Source organism: Phragmites australis, chromosome 7 (assembly GCF_958298935.1).
Source record: "Phragmites australis chromosome 7, lpPhrAust1.1, whole genome shotgun sequence".
Classification (NCBI taxonomy): Eukaryota; Viridiplantae; Streptophyta; class Magnoliopsida; order Poales; family Poaceae; genus Phragmites; species Phragmites australis.
Window position 1 is genome coordinate 37,202,353 of NC_084927.1, and position 16,326 is coordinate 37,218,678.

The 16,326-nt window shown below is 42.6% G+C and overlaps 2 protein-coding genes and 1 pseudogene across 14 annotated transcripts; 1 reads left to right on the forward strand and 2 right to left on the reverse strand.

Annotated features, from left to right (window-relative positions):
- Positions 1 to 1,944: 1,944 nt before the first annotated feature.
- LOC133925192 (N-acylphosphatidylethanolamine synthase-like) lies at positions 1,945 to 11,115 on the reverse strand. Of its 13 annotated transcripts, XM_062371068.1 has the most exons (7): positions 10,965 to 10,983; positions 9,951 to 10,056; positions 9,349 to 9,402; positions 3,868 to 3,995; positions 2,942 to 3,027; positions 2,682 to 2,819; positions 1,945 to 2,546 (listed from the first exon to the last, which is right to left on the reverse strand). In XM_062371068.1, the coding sequence occupies exons 3-7, from the start codon at positions 9,375 to 9,377 to the stop codon at positions 2,259 to 2,261; spliced, it is 669 nt and encodes a 222-aa protein (XP_062227052.1). In that variant the 5' UTR covers positions 9,378 to 9,402; positions 9,951 to 10,056; positions 10,965 to 10,983; the 3' UTR covers positions 1,945 to 2,258. The 13 variants fall into 13 exon arrangements, with proteins under 13 accessions (XP_062227052.1, XP_062227047.1, XP_062227051.1 ...); XM_062371063.1 differs by lacking the exon at positions 9,349 to 9,402 and having other exon boundaries at positions 9,951 to 10,063; positions 10,965 to 11,105; XM_062371067.1 differs by lacking the exons at positions 9,349 to 9,402; positions 9,951 to 10,056 and adding an exon at positions 8,243 to 8,345 and having other exon boundaries at positions 3,868 to 3,990; positions 10,965 to 11,077.
- LOC133925193 (flavanone 3-dioxygenase 3-like) lies at positions 6,149 to 9,342 on the forward strand. The gene is made up of 3 exons (XM_062371075.1): positions 6,149 to 6,572; positions 8,277 to 8,529; positions 8,585 to 9,342. The coding sequence occupies exons 1-3, from the start codon at positions 6,213 to 6,215 to the stop codon at positions 9,181 to 9,183; spliced, it is 1,212 nt and encodes a 403-aa protein (XP_062227059.1). The 5' UTR covers positions 6,149 to 6,212; the 3' UTR covers positions 9,184 to 9,342.
- Positions 11,116 to 14,255: 3,140 nt separating the features above from the next.
- Positions 14,256 to 15,740, reverse strand: LOC133925647 (2-oxoglutarate-dependent dioxygenase 21, chloroplastic-like; annotated as a pseudogene).
- Between the last annotated feature and the right edge of the window lie 586 nt (positions 15,741 to 16,326).

Here is a 16,326-nt window from a genome sequence, read left to right on the forward strand (position 1 = left end):
TGGGGTCGTCGACCGAGTGTGGCAGGATATCACGCGGCGTGTGTCGGAGAGGCAGGACAAGGCCAGTGGCGTTAGTGGACGTCACGTCTTTTGGTGCCTGTGTGGCTCGGCACGACTGGACGAGTGCATAGGCTCGGCCGCTCAGGCTCAGGTCAGCCCAGCTCGGCGACAACAACTTCAGTATGATTATTTGTTAGCATGTCTTGTTGCTAGTATAAATTATATATGTATAATTGAAGACCAGCAGGCTGAGTGAGTAAAAATATTACTGTAGAAAAAAATGTGTTTAGTTGGTTGTAACTATTTGGATAGATTGAGTTGTGTTTCTATTTGGATGATTAAATATGAGATCGTATGAGTGGATGTAAGAGTTAAGATTCTGATTATTTGTTCGTATGAAGGTGATTTTGTGATAGTGACTAGCATATTCGCTTGTATGAGCAAATGCAACAGTTTACATCTGTCCAATCAGGCTATGAAGGGAAAGTCGAATCGAGCTAGGACTGTTAATGAGCCAAACTCGAGCGAGCCCATCGTCTTAAGCTTGAGTGATAGAAAATCGAGTCAAACTTGCTCTGAGCAAAAAATATAGCCGAGCCTATAACTAAATTTGAGCTTGGCTTGTTAGGGTCTTGAGCCGAGTTTGAATTGAGCCTAGAACGAGTCAAGTTCGAACAGCTCACAAGCCTTGAGTTTTTTTAATAGGTTTATCTATAAGCCACATGTGTTTGTAATCATGTGACTTTGAGGTTGGGTAATTGAACTTTAGGTTGGATGGTGAGGTTAAAAAAAATAAACTTAGCTAGAGTGAATAAACACAAACTTTGCCTTGACGGAAAACAATTAGAGTTAGTCAAGCTTTTAATGGGCTATTCGAACTCGATAGACTTGTGAGCCTGTGGCTAGATTTGAACTTAATTTGTTAGGGTCTCGAACCAAACTTAAATTAAACCTATAGCAAGTCAAGTTCAAGTAGCCCATAAATTTTGTACTTTTTTACAGCCCTAAATCAAGCTTTCCTTTATACATTTGTATTTGCTAGATGAGTCTAAAATAATAGATATAAATAACCTCCTTTGTATATGGTGCCGGCGTGCATGCAGGAGTTGTAGGACAGCTGCAGGAGCTGGCAGGCAGGCGCAGGCAAAACAGTTTGTCTTTGCTGCCGCATGGCTGATGGCTCCCCCGTTGTCCGTGTGCGGTGTGTCGTGTTGGGTCGCTTTCGGAAGAACTAGCGAAAATAGTAGTGGGAGCTAGTGAGCACAGTTATCAGATCATGTTAGTCTCCACTGGTCTCCTCCAACTCGCAAGGTGAAACAACAACAAAATTATGCTTATTCTTCAGATTTATCTATGTTACTGTATTCCTACGTGTTACTTCCTCCCGTCACAAATACCTTTTGAATAAGGTTGATCAAACATTTAAAATATTGACTATCAATAATATTTTAAAATATTTAGTGTAGAAACATAAAAATCATATGCGGATATTTGTTTTGAAAAATACTTTTATAATATTATAAAATATTAGATTTATAAATATTTTTTAGTAGAAATAGTGATCAAAGGTCCACATTGAAAATCATGCCATATTTAAAACGTAAGTATCTTTGACTGGAGGAAGTATTGTTCTTTTTTCTTTCGAGAATAAAAGTTCAATTCTGGCATATGAGGGCAAGAATTGTCATTGGATCCGTCCAGCGCCCAAAACTGTTTCTTCTGGGCCTCCAGAGGATCCAAAGATCTACACAGTTGGGCGTATGCTATAGATCAAGTGGCACAGCTCTGGGCTGGTCCCCATTTTGGGGACACGATTCGATCTGGCGTTAAGTAACCTTGCCTTCCAAGTGCAGATACGTTTTTCAATACATTGGATGGAAAAACGTAATGCTGATATACAGTACTTGATAGCAATAGACACAAGACAGGTAAAAAAGATCTAGGTAGTTAAACAGTCGATGGATTTATTCATGCCTCTGTAAAATGGCATTTGAACAGTTGATCATAAATAATGAAGAAATCTTTCATGACCACTGCCCCAAAAATAAAAAGACTCGGCATGTAACACTATGAGCTCTAACTCTATCGGCGCCGCTTTGGTTCATCATTTCGGCAGGTGTAACGTACCCCTACTCCCAATTCGCCCATTTGTGCATGCACCAATTGAAGCTAGTTTATGAATCCTAACCAGCAATTCGAGAAGGTACTCGCAAAAACACAAGAACCCTGCCATTGCCTGTAGAAGAATAAAAAAAAGATCAATGCTGCTTCAAGTTCAGAAGTGTTTTCCGCAATCTCTCCATGACAGATTGGATCTTATCCGACATCTTCTGGTAAAGCCATCTCTGCGCAGCCTCGTCTAGCCCATCCAATGTGACGGTCGACGACCCCTTCCTTTCGGAGGATGAATCACGGGGTACCATTGATGCTTCCTGCTTCAAGCTTGCCATGTCGAACTCTATTGGCTCTCCAACGATGATCTCTATCTCCTTGTTGCAGAGTGGCACTGGTGGTCGCCGTCCAAAGAATAATTTCTCTGGCATGACCTGAAAGTAAAGGGCAAAATGCTAAGAACATATTCATATTTCAGAAAGAAATTTCCATATAACATTTTTTCTTCATTGTAGTGCAGCTAGGAGATGCAAAGCATGCTAAAAGGATGCCATGTCAGTTCCGTGTACCTTTTCAAAGCCTGAGTGAACAATTGGCAAAACTATTGGAGTTATAGGTGCTCGGGCAATAAGACTGGCAGTTCCCCACTTCAATCTTCTAATTGGCTGAGAATCTTGTGCTATTTTTCCTTCAGGGAATGAATGCAACTGTTTGAATATGTCATGACAAAATTGGGAATTAAATGAAGGCCAGGATCTATAAGCAGAGATTTGGTGGCTATTAATCAAAGAATGAATTATGGGTACAGAATTGAAGAAATTGTCCATACCCAGCCTCCATCGCTAAGTACTTCAAGGGCTTCATTCATATGGTCTTGATAGATTCCTGCGCCTCTTGTGATCGGTATGCATTTCCCTGAGCATACAGTTATTTTTAAGGATCAAACGATAAGATGCACACTGAGTCACTGATACTGATATCACCTCAAAAGAGAAAAAGAAGAAAAACAGAATAATATAGACGACAAAAAAGAGAACAAGCACTGAAATTTTGAATAGCAGTTAAACTAGAGATGACAGAGGTGTTAGATATGATAGCAGTGCTTCTTGTACTACTACCACTACACATAGCATGGTTACATCAAATGATGTCCTTTGATACAAGATACTGGAAAAGAGAGACTGAATACAACGGCCAGTGACATCTATATAGCAAATCCAGAACACAGAACTATACCAAACATAATCCAAAAAGGAGTGATACTAATATAGAATGCTATAAAGTTTGGCCATTTTTTTAATGTAATCTCCAACACTCATCAATTCACTACTCTTGGTCACAGTGAATTGATTGCCATAAAAATATGAACTCAAATGTTAGCATACAAACTGAATTCTAGAAGGTTGCTAGCACAATGGAATTGGGTTTCGTAAAAAGGACCAAATGACTGCCCACTGGATTCAATAGGATTTTGTTAGACTCTTTCCTTCTTGCATGCTTCACTGGAAACATCTGAAAATGGCTCTACTAAGGCAACATCTCATATCTTCAAATGAACTGTTACCTAAGTTGCAAGATGTTCCATCATCGTAGGTTTATGAGAAGTCACAGAAACCTTACTGTCTACAAGTTCCACTTTCACCCACAAACCCACATCCCTAACCAATCTGTCACAGTTTAGCAGGCGGAGTAGTTTTGGACCTTGAACATCAATAGAAGACAGCAGGTACAACAAAGAAGCATATGAAGACTCACCAAGTCGAAACATGTAAGACAAAACTACATTCTTGAAGCAGATATCTTCTGCTGTCAGCACCCACCTTCCAAGTTGTGCATCTGTAGTGGGAAAACCCTTGAATCCCCACATAAGCGGATCATCTACCCTAATACAAAACAAGTATAAAAATAACCTAATATTACCAAAACTGCCGACAAATGAAAATTATATACAGCAAACTGAACACAATTAACAAGTTCATAACTACCACTTTCACTAATAGATAACACGTGTAAAATACAGTGACATATCAGCACAACAATTACAAGTAATATATATCCTTTTGTTCTTTCATATGCATTTTATGGCCAAAATGAACACGTTGTAGCTTCCTTAGACTTAAGTAGTTCCGTTACTAACATAAAGTGTTTGTCGTGGTGGTAGTGGTACCATGGTGGTACGTAAGGAATGATGCAACAATTGAAGTTGTTCTAAAAAGGATCAATAAGCACAGCTAAACAAATGTCAGTTCAAGCTACCCCCATGCCTAGAATGCATCTAACGAAATTTCAACAGTTGAAGTAAAAACCCAACACTGCTACGTGTAGGAGCCAGGGGGCGTCTCAGGGACACATGTCTGTGTCTCTACCCAATACAGGAAGAATGACATCCATGGATGCTAATGCTAATAGATTCACATGTGCTCAGGAAAAAAAAAAGTCCGAGATCCACTGCAGGCCCTGAGATGTAGCAGCAATGCTGGCGAAAATATAATCCAGAAAGTATCCGAGTAACAGACTAAAATCGGCCTGGTTTTATAACCAGGTGCCAAAACTACGACAGATCAAGCACTAAGCACCTAGCAACACGACACATCTCCGAGAGTAATACATGGGGCACCGAGAAGCGTGAGGACTGAGGAGGGTAGGGGGAGCATACGTGGACATGTGGTTGCTGACGGTGAGGAGCGGCGTGCCAGCGGGCCTCGACGAGACGAGTCGGAGGAGGTCGTCGGCGTTGTGGACGGTGGTGGTGTTGAGCAGCGAGGCGTACGCCTTGGCGAACGCGCCCACGGCGGCGAACATCGCGGCGCGCGGGACGCCGCCAAGATGCCCCGCGCGGCCCGCCCACCGCATCGTTCGCGAGGCTGCGGCGGCCGCTGCCCCCCCGTCCGCGGACGCCTCCATTTTTTACCCCTCTTCTTGCCGCGTGGTTTTTTTTTTCAGTCACCCTTTGTTCCACTGTTGATGCAGACACTTGTAGCGTTCGGTGGGTCCGGACTCCCGGACTGGGCATCTGCTTTTACCGCGGGCTGAATTCGCCTTCTTACAAAAAAAGTTTCTTTTTTTTATCTTTCTTTCTTTTTCAAGAGGAAAACGATTTTATTTTCCTGGATAAAAAATCAGGGTTATGGCCATTTAGAGATAGATCTACACCTATATTGCAGTGTTTGAAGTTTGAAGTTTCATCATGTCACGGGTCACTATGTTCTTGCGATTTATGCTGTGTAGCAATGATGAAAAAAATGTCTAGGTTGAAATCCATAATGTAAAAGTGAAACTACGCTCAACTATTGCACTTAGGAACCGATTTTGCTTTTATTTGCAATCGGATGATGCAGAGAGAGGCACTTCCATGACAAGTGGGTGAGAATCAGCCAGTTTGGGACGTCCGCCCCACCCCTCTTTTGGCAAGAAGTGATGAGATCCTAATATGATGAGATCCTTTTACCATGGTTTCATACTTGTTTATGACCAGAGGTGGATCTAGATCTCCTGACGTCGATGTCACAATGACTTATCGCTGACGCGTGGGTTCGATCTCACACGTTAGCAACGACGCGCGACATTAGGGGATCCTTGTTAGGATATTAGGGGGCACGGGGGACTCAACTCATTCACCCTCTTGTGCTTTATGAAGATGAAGAGAGATACGAGGAATAATAAGAGAAATAGGAAAAAGAAGAGGGATTAAGGAAGGAAAGAGATGAGCCTCTAGCTGTCCATCCTACATCCGCAGCTGCTCACGACCAGGCGGCTGGCGCTTCCGAAACCGTGACTCGCATCTCCGCGGACCGCCGCCGCGGCTTACGACGTTCACGGCCGCCGCCGCCGCCGCAAGGTGCACGTGTTCCGACTCCCACCCGTCGCATTCGCACACGACTCCGAACCGCGAGCTTGGGGGGGTGTCGTGCCGCCCGCGGAGAGAGTTCACTTTAGCCGATCTTTCTTTTGCTGCTTGACTAGGTGCGGCGAGGCGTTATCGAGGTGCCGTGCATATGCCTTGACCTTTCCTTTGGAGCGAGCGCTGTCCAGGTGAAGGTGACCAGGTGTATGACCTTTTCTCTGGAGCGAGCACTGTCCAGGTGAAGGTGACCAGGTGTATGTTATATTGTTATGTACCTTCTTCTCATTCCTTTGAAGCAAGCACTGCAAGGCCAAGAGACGGTTTTTCGCGTACCTGGGACGATCAGCCTATAAGTAGATGGAGCCACAACGGGTGTACCCCGTACCATATTCTGGTACTGAATAGTGGAGTGAGCCTCTGTCTCTGGTGCTGTGGTTTGTCAGTCAACATGTCTGACTTGTCAAGGACTGTCCCTGAGAAGCAGCTCCCGTCGGAGGACCTTCACCCGCCGCCAATGCCAGTGATCAACCTCGGTCACCTCAGCCTTGATTCCACGACACGATCTCGAGTGATCGATGATATCGCCAAAGCATGCCGTGATCTAGGGTACTTCCAGGTATGCTCCTTAAGAACAACTAGGTTGATTGGTGTGTCTACATCACGTCTGTTATTTTTTTCATAGAGCATGATAAAAAAAGACTAAAAAAATTGAATTCACCAGTTTTGGACATATCAATATTTATTTATAAATTTATAAATATTTAATACATTCACTTAATTATAGAGAAAACAGTAGTATTTTTATGCATACATATACTTTTCATATGTAGATGAAAGTAATACGAACCTAACAAAATTTGTTTCATATTTTTTTGAATTTTAGATATCTCTACATTTTAGATTATTTCAATTGATTTATCAATATAACTAATATTTCATTCAACATGTAGATGAAAGTAATACAAACCTAATAAAATTTATTACATATTTTTTAAAGTTTCAGATATTTTTCTCTGTATTTTAGATTATTTCAGCCGATTTATCAATATAACTAATATTCCATTCGACATTTTTGCTGAAATTTATCAAAAATCAAAATTATATGTATATGTGTAAACATACGTATAAGCATAGATGTACAGATACATATACTTATATATATGCACATCTTTACACGTGCATAAGAGGATTAAATGCTACAGTATATGCTACAGTGCCTTAGAGAGGCCTCCAAATCTTGGCCGTTTAATATATAGTATAGATGTGCTACTTTTTTTTTTTTCTTTTTGTCCTTTCCTTTTTCTTTACCTTGGCCTCTTCCACTCGTCTTAACCTGACAAGACATTGCCACTTCTGAACTCTGATATAGTCAACCAAGGAAGATGATTTGTCCAAGGAAAAAACTGACGCAACTAACCATATCCTAGTTGAAGCAATATTGCAATTCTGCAAAAGATAAACTACATGAATCTTAGAAGCTCTGGCTTCGGACCTTCTTTGAAACCCAGCAGCTAGCACTTGACATCATCCCGCCATTAGCACAATCAGAAGATTATATGATATGACACTACCACATAAACCACAGTCCGCGACCGGCTATCACTGATGGCTCGGCTCCAGTTCACTCAGTTCGACCAGCACAAATGTTCCATCAGAGAAAAACCGGCAATGATAATAACTTTTCAGTACCGGTTCTTTAGAAAAACTGATAATAATAATAACTAACACTCCCTGTTTTTCTTAAGAACTGGCACTGATAAATTCTATCTCACTGCCGGCAGTGAACCTGTGAGCAATCTGTCTACTCAACTGCATGGTTTGATGAACTACATTATTCCTATTTTTGCCTCCCAAAATGAAGAGCCTGATGCTTTAAGATATGTGAGATTTGGAGTATATGTAGCACACTCGAGTACTTGACCACGCTAATTAGTTGTCTGGGGTTTCACTCAAATGGCATAGTACTGGAAGACGAGGAGGAAGACAAACTCCACGTTGTCCCTCAGTAGCATGGAAACTGACAGCTAACCTGAAGTTGAGAAGAACTTCAATTTCCATCTTGCCCTTCGGTTTTCATCACATTAGCCTTAGTACTTACGAATGGCAGATTATAGGGCTTCCTGTCATGCGTGTCACATTCTCAGTTTTCTTAGTGCTATGAGCATTTCAGCCTTGAGTGATTTGCCGAATTTGTTATCAGAAGAGAACTTAAGCTATTTCCTTTATATAAACCCTCGCCAGATCCTCAACTAACTAGCAGGTGGTAAGGGAACAAAGAAAGCTTACTTGTCCAAATCTCTGCTGACTGCTCTATTTGCAGGTTATAAACCATGGGATCAGTCAATCCGTCATGGATGCTGCTGTTGACGCAGCTTCAGATTTCTTCAAACTACCAAGTGAAGCAAAGGAGGAGTTTGCATCAGATGACCTCCGACAGCCTATTAGATATGACACCAGCTCAAAAGATAGCATTAGCATGTCACGGGCATTCCTAAAGCATTATGCCCATCCACTCAGTGATTGGATTCAATATTGGCCACGCCAATCACCAATCTACAGGCAAAACAGCTTTTTTCAATTTCGTTTTACAAACTTGGAGAATTAGTGTGAATGTTTGTGAGAACTAACATAAATCTTTTTTGTTTACTGAAACCAGGGAATACATGGGAAAGTATGCTGTTGAAGTAAGGAGGGTGGCTTTGCAATTGATGGAAGCAATACTAGAAGGCCTGGGATTGGGCAAGGAATACCTGCATGAGAAATTTCAGGAAGGCTTGCAACTATTGTCAGTGAACTGCTACCCTAAAGCATCACAAGGTGCTACGACTATAGGGCTGGCTCCACATTCTGATTATGGATTCCTCACCATCTTGCTCACAAGTTGTCAGGGCCTTGAAGTTGTTGACCGCAGCAGCAACAGCTGGAAGAGGGTCCAGCAACTCCCACATGCATTCCATGTCCACGTTGGAGACCACATGGAAGTCCTGAGCAATGGCCGAATTAAGACTGTTGTGCACAGTGCCGTTCTGAATCCTGAAGAAGCAAGGATATCTATAGCTAGCATTCATGGTTTTGCACTACATGAGAAGGTCGCCTGCGCCAAGGACCTTGTGGACGAGCAAAATCCCCAGAAATACAAAGAGAGCAGCTTTAATGACTTCCTCGACCATCTCATAGCTAATATCGACAACAAGCACAGGAACTTTCTTGAAAGCCTTAGACTCTAAGGTTGAGGAGCGTAATTAGGGTATAATCTTCACTACAAGTTCAAAAGTAGGTAACACGACGTGCTATGTCTACAGTTCATCTATATCTTTTTCAAAGCTCAGACTAATGCTGCAAGTGTAAGGTTCTGTGTTATGTATTTGTTGATTTGGTATGGAGGTATCAACATGTTGTGTGCCGCAGGTTGTTTTTCCATTTCATCCCACTACATCATTATGGATCTGTCACAGGTGAAGAAACCAATCAAGTTTGAAAATAATGTAGTAGGGATTACTGTTATTTGTTACTCGTGTAAGGCCAAACTTCCGTGACAAAAAAATACCAATTTTTATGGATGCACACAGTTTATCACAAAATGCAGCAGTATACACTAAACCTATCACAGATGCCAGTATTAAAAAATCAATTAACCTGTTTCCTTGTATATTATCATTGAAAGAACACAAGTTAACGAGGCCTATACAGTGCGCACGTGCACGCACACAAGGAATGAGTAAACGAGGCAACAACCACTGGAAAGATGATTTAATAACATATTAAGGGCCTGGGTAGGTTGGGCAGACAGTGCCGAACTCTATATTGCTTGGTCAATGTCAAGCGTGTAGTAGGTCCACTGATGAGGATATTTAGTTTTTTCTCTCTTGTGGTATAAAATTTAACATTTGATCATGCAGGCTAATTGGTGTTATGAGAGAGGCAGATCGAGCTAAGGTTTATCGTCACATGTTGAATCCCGAAGCGTCCATATAATCTTCAATAAAGGCCATACCTTTGGCTGCAGCTTTCCATTTCCAGTTTTACATGAAGCATTTGTAACTCGCATGTGTACTCATCTTTGGCCATCATCCACACCCTTTAGGCTCAAAAAATCATCTCTGAAAACTTGTAGTGCATGTGAAAACAGCTCAGATGGCTCAATGTAAAATATTTTTATATATTAAGCATGCCAATTAATTAGTTTGTGCTTATGAGATGGTTGCTGTTCAATTTCAATTCAATTCCTTTTAAAGCCAATAGGAGGTTACAACTCACTAGTCTTCATGAAGTGGTCAATATTTATTTTTACGAGGGGAATGGTCAATAGAACTGAAGTCATTTCCTTTCAAACCTTGAAAATTGGATCCAATGCATGCATCTTCTGGATATCATAGCTACCCCTCCCGCATGCCTTTGTCAGTCAACCGTAATTGGTTAACGGATTCCCACTTGATCCCCTCATGTATGCAATAGATTGAATCCTAAAATCTCTCAGAGGCCAGAGCTTTCATTAGTGCTACAGAGAATATGTTCATTGGTGATGAGTGATGACTGAGTACAAGTAGATTCTGAATAATCTGGTCTTGGCATGAATAGTACATGAAGCAGGGGCAAGGAAAAAGCCAACAAGAGCATGCAGTTTGTGTTTCACTGACCAACTTATGTTTTTCGCCATAACAATTACGAAGATAAACTTTTACTCCAAATGCGCTAAAAGGATGCATGCTAACACAATTGCCGATTAATAGTCCCAGAACAACAAATTATGAGATGCCCAACGAAATCAAATCATACAGAGAGACCCCAGAAAAAATGATGCCCATCAGGTTTTCAAACTAGGGCAAACTCCACTGTTGTGAGGTTGGGAATTCTTCAGATCCAAATCCAGATGAGTCTTCCGAGGCTGCATGAATCGAAGACCCGACAAGACACGTCCTCGACTAGATTGGACGCGTGATTTTTCGAAACTGATGATTCTCAGACGATACCGAAGCGAAATCAAAATGGGAGAGGAAAACGACCGTACCTGGAACGTCGTTGCAATCGCTGGCGCCGGCTTTGATTTCCGATCCGCTCCCCTTTTGCCTGCACCGGAGAAGAAGAGGCGAGTGGCCCACCAGCCCGCCGCGGCCGACACCGCCGCCCGATAGGTGGCTCATAATGGGCTCTGTGCTAGGTATTTGTGAGGTGTGAAGGCCGAGCTAACGTCTTAATGCCTTACTGGGCTTGGGCTTTGTCCCCATACGGTTCTCAGGTTCCATCACAGATTGAGCCCAGTTTTTTCCCCTTGATGGCAGCTTAGCAGTCTTACCGAGACGATTAATATTTCGAACCTATAAAAAACATTATATCTGTTAGCAATATAGGCTCATCTAATGGACTACTCATGTGGATACTTAATCTAAACTAGGCTCATGGACATGTGCTTCAGGACCATTAGTGGTAGCAAGTTCATGGCATGTTTTGTTCACAACCTAAAAGTATCTAAGCTTGCCAAATATTTCTTTTTTATCTAAACTGTCACATTTGTAGCGAATAAAATCAGCGCCTCACCTTAGGCAACATAACAAAATCTTGTCATATTTTTTTAGTCTCTAACACATGGGATTGCAGTAGTAGAAAATGAATCTTATCACAATTATGATAACTAACCAAACGATTGTCTAAACTGATCAAACCTACCTAATCTTAGACATGGCAAAGTATGACTACAAACCAAATATGCCATTAGTCCTACATAGCTAATCCATATAAAAGGGTCCCTCCCCTCTATAAGGAGAGGAAGGATTCCCAAGTTATACATATAAATATCAATTAAGTGGAATGGTACCGGACTATATATATTTTGGATTTTGTGTGCTATTTCTTTAAATTATTATTTGATTAGAGCGAGGTAATGAGATTATTACAACACATTATCAGTATGTGCTCGCTAATCAGTTACATTATTCTTGCATACTAATTTCTTTTGAATATAATTTTTTTATTAGAGTTTTGTAAAGACGATTCGTTGGCATCGTTCCTCCCCAACTGATCAGTCGTGTCGCTTTTTGGGCACGCCAAAACATCTCCTCGGGCCGGTGGCTCCTCGCCTTGGCAAGCCGAGCCAACCCGGTCGGCTACTCCTCCGCTTTGGCGGAGTAGCATGCCATCGACGGACTGCCAACATGCGGCATGCTGCAGGTGCGCAAGCTCCGCCGAGCCGATCGTAGTCCTACGCGTCTTGGCGTAGTGGACGGCATACCGAATGCAACATCGGCCGTACCTCATCGTGGTGAGGATGCGCACCACCTCTGGGCGATCGAGACTCGCCGTGGCGAGATCCTAACTATTGGCTGGCATCGCTGTCACATGTCGTCCTACGCATCTTGGCGTAGCGGACGGCGTACCGAATGCACATCGACCGTACCTCGTCGTGGTGAGGATGCGCGCCACCTCTGGGTGACCGAGACTCACCGTGGTGAGATCCCAACTGCCGGCTGACATCACTGTCACAAGGTTAAAAGGGGTGGAGTAAACCTGTTCTTATTTTCTTCGAAACTAGTGCCCTCTTCTCTGCGTGTAGAAAAGGATGTCGTGGCATGGATGGATGGCACCGACCATGCCGATCGCCGTTGCTCCCGCCTTGGTGCGACGACTAGCACATTGTGCACCTCTGGAAACCGCACCGTCTCGTTGGTCGGCCCCACCGCCAACAATACCCACGGGTAGATCGGGTAGCCTTATGGCCGTTGTCTCCACCATCGTCTCTTTCATCTACTTGATGCTCTGTTAGCAAAGGTTGAGGACAATTTCTCGGAACTTTTTTGGCAGCTGTGTAAGACAATGGACGTTCCCTTTCGAGATCCGCTTGTGGGGAGGATCAACTCCTCATTTTAACTTCTACATCGAGCTGTTAAATATATTGCCACGAGTTCAGCTCAAGACAAGGCTGCTACCGCCCATGCTACGGTCAAATCCCTCCGGTAGATGTTGATGAGTACTTGCAGCAATGGCTTAAAATATATTGCTCCTCCATATAAAAAGGTTCCTCCTCCTCTCATCGAATATAAGGAGAGAAGGAGTTTTTAAGTTATACACATAAATATTAATAAAGTGGAGTGATACCAGAATATATTTTACGCTTTCTATGTGTTGTTTTTAAAATTCTTATTTGATTAATGCGCGGTAACATGATTATTACAACAATATTCATTTTTTTTAGTTTACATGCAGGAGCTAGAACGACAAGCAACAAGAATATAATTTCGGTTTACGGTTTTTGAACATGTTAACCCTTTAACAGCATAGATTCCAACCATAAAAACAAAACTCCTACCAAAATCAATTAAAAAAAAATCAACGGCGATGAAGGCTCAGCAAGTTAATATAGCACAACTTCCACGGGCTTAATATCAATTAAAAATATAGTACTTCTATGGTCATAAATACTTAACACTTTGATCAAGATTCGATAAAACTTTTGAAGTTTTGACGGTTAATAGATTCTAAAATATTTAGTTTGAAAATATAAAAATTATATGTGTAAATTTGTTTTAAAAATACTTTCATGGTATTATATTTTTATTAGATATTATAACTATATTCTAATAGAACATAATGGTTAAAGTTGCACGTCAAAGACTATGAAAAATAAAAGAATGTTATAAATTTTTGACAAGGGGGAGTAACTAGACGGCTCTCTTCATTCTCCTCCGACACTAGATTGTTCATTTAGACCAAGAAGAAGCTGTACAGAGTTATATGCATTCGATTGTGCTTCCATTGGTACTCTATGTGCATTCAGAACTCTGTTGAATTTTCTTCAGCTCAAAGACACCACCTTTTATTGAGTTCATGTAACTGAGATCGACATCTCTATCTGAACTATTGGCAAATAAGGACTGCATGAAAATGCCTTGTACCGTTGTACTTCTCTTTGCATCTTCCGCTTTCTTTTTCTTAGATATACAACTTTCACTGTCTTTGTCGGCCAATACTCTGACCTGAAAGAAAACATGTTGCATCCAGAACCACACCAGTCATTCTTTGTATGGGTTTGGACACAATTTTCTTTTAATTTCAAGGAACAAGGATAATCTTATCGACTTTCATGTCATAATTGTTGATGCAGTGGACAGTACATTTAATGTGATAAGTACGTACTGTACAATACATTGATATTATTGATACGCGATTGCATCGACACTTCGACAGACACAGTGTAGGACCAAACAAACTGAAAAAATATTGCAAGATTTCTTTGATCCTCCTTTTCATTAAAGAGACATGCAGCTCTACTGATACAATACTCCCTTACTTGTAGTTGCTCTAACGGCATATATACTGATGCTGATAAAGTAATAGATACATGGTAGATGGTACAGCAAGGTGGTAAATAAGTTTGTTCTGTATCACTAAGGCATAACTAAATGGGCACTTGGTATTAAGTACGTAGAACTAGACTCCTCCTTCTCGAGAAGCATCAACTAGATGGTAAATAGCTAGTTTACACTCTTATCTGAAGAATGTCACTTAGCTATGTTCTGGTGCAGCAGAACCTGTGTTTTCTTTTTAAGCTCTGTCAATCTTGAGGCTCTCAACAAACCTCTTATACATGCTGATGTTTGACTGCAGGAAGTCAATGTAGTCTGGAAGCTGCTTCCCCTGTACATTTCCGGGTGGTGCTCGTTGATCAGCTCCTCGGCGCAGTGGACCTTTTCATCCATGGAGAGACCATGGATGCTTGCGATAGAAATTCTTCATTCATCAGGATTGAGCATGGCTCGATGGACACGACCTGAGCTGACCATTGCTCAAAACTTCCAAGTTGTCCCCGATATGGACGTGGAGGGCCCCGGGAATCGCAGGGACAGTCGTCCAGGTGTCGTCGTCTTGGTGCATCACTTCGAGCCCTGGGTAGCTCTGCAGAAGGATGGTGATGAAGCCATAGTCGGAATGAGCACCCAATCCGACCTTGTCACCTCGATGTGAAAATTGTGGATAGTTGTTCAAGGCCATTAACTGCACTCCCTTTTCAAGTTTTTCTTGCAGGTACAGTGGTTCTAGTCCTAGGCCTTGTAGAATAGCATCCATAATCTGCATTGCCACCTTTTGTATTTCTACGGCATATTCCCCCATTTTCTTCCTGGTGTCATTTGTTATAAAATAAAATTAGGACAGGTGGTGGCAAATTAAGTAGCCTTTGCATCCACTGATCTACCAATGTTCATGAACAGGCTACCTGTATGTTAGTGGGTGCTTTGGCCAAAACTGTCTTCTAGGGGATTAGCGTAGTGCTTCAGAAATGACCTGGCTATACTGATCCCGTCCCTCGAGTTCGTGTCATACCTGACAGGTTGCCGGATGTCATCCGATGCGAACTCCTTCTTGTGCTCAGTTGACAGCTCGAAGAATTCTGAGGCGGCTTCGTGGGCGCCCTTCATGACGGACTTGCTGACACCATGGTTTACCACCTATTATTGCATGGGAAATGGTATCAGCACTAACATCTGAGCATCTGCAATTTGTTCTGCATTGTTCATTTGGTCTCTAGTAATTTCTTTTTCCGGTTGGTTTAATGTTACCAATTACCAAGAATAAGATGAGAGTGAGTTTACACTGACATGCAATGAACAAGAAGCAGAGCAGAGCAGTCTGCACTACTGACCTGGAAGAATCCCCGCTCGCGGCACGCCCGCACGATGTCCTGGACGACAAGCGCGCGCGTGGGCGGGTCCTTGCAGAGCCGGCCAAGGTTGATGACCGGCAATGGCCGTGACGGCGGCAACGACACTCTAAGCGGCTGCGGCTGGGTTGCCATGTGTGTTGGTAAGAAGCGCTCGTGCATGCCTCGTCCTCAACCTCCAAGCTAACAGGTGAAAAAAATGTCGAGTGCTCTCATGCTCTTCTCCGAAACATGTCGAGTGCAGCAGATGTGCATGCCAGGAGCTGTATTTATAGACCCCGCCGATCGCTGAATCTGCAGGGAAGAGAGAGCAGCTGATACGGACGGGTGGTAGCCAGGCCGGTAGCCACATCGCAAATCCCAAACTTGAAACAGAGACCGGGCAAATCCACTGGATGTAGACTTTGCAAGTTTCACGAATGATTTGGTCCAGGTGCAGGCCACCGGGGCCTCGACGTCCCTCCCTGGCGGTGGTCACCAGTTGTGGCCATCTCCAACGCGTTACGGCTTGCGGCTTCTGTGGACTCGTCCCTGCCAGATACTGCTTGTTTTTGCGCCCAACCCGCGGCAAGTGGGAGCGTCAGTCCAGGCTGCGGGGTCCGGTTTTGGCACCTGAAGCTGACAAAACTGCTCCTTTTTTTTGGGTGCCTTGGGTCCTGCCTTTTGGCACCTGCAGGAATACTGAACCGACGAGCATATTTATGGATTTTTAGCACGTAAC

Bases quoted from the DNA above. Each gene is read 5' to 3' on its own strand.
- LOC133925193 (XM_062371075.1), top strand. From the start codon at position 6,213: ATGTTATATTGTTATGTACCTTCTTCTCATTCCTTTGAAGCAAGCACT. The intron at 6,573-8,276 runs GTATGCTCCTTA...CTCTATTTGCAG, and splicing joins GTGATCTAGGGTACTTCCAG to GTTATAAACCATGGGATCAG. The intron at 8,530-8,584 runs TTCAATTTCGTT...GTGAGAACTAAC, and splicing joins CTACAGGCAAAACAGCTTTT to ATAAATCTTTTTTGTTTACT.
- LOC133925192 (XM_062371061.1), bottom strand. From the start codon at position 5,016: ATGGAGGCGTCCGCGGACGGGGGGGCAGCGGCCGCCGCAGCCTCGCGA. The intron at 3,996-4,768 runs GTATGCTCCCCC...GTTTTGTATTAG, and splicing joins GTCAGCAACCACATGTCCAC to GGTAGATGATCCGCTTATGT. The intron at 2,820-2,941 runs GTATGGACAATT...ATATTCAAACAG, and splicing joins TACTTAGCGATGGAGGCTGG to TTGCATTCATTCCCTGAAGG.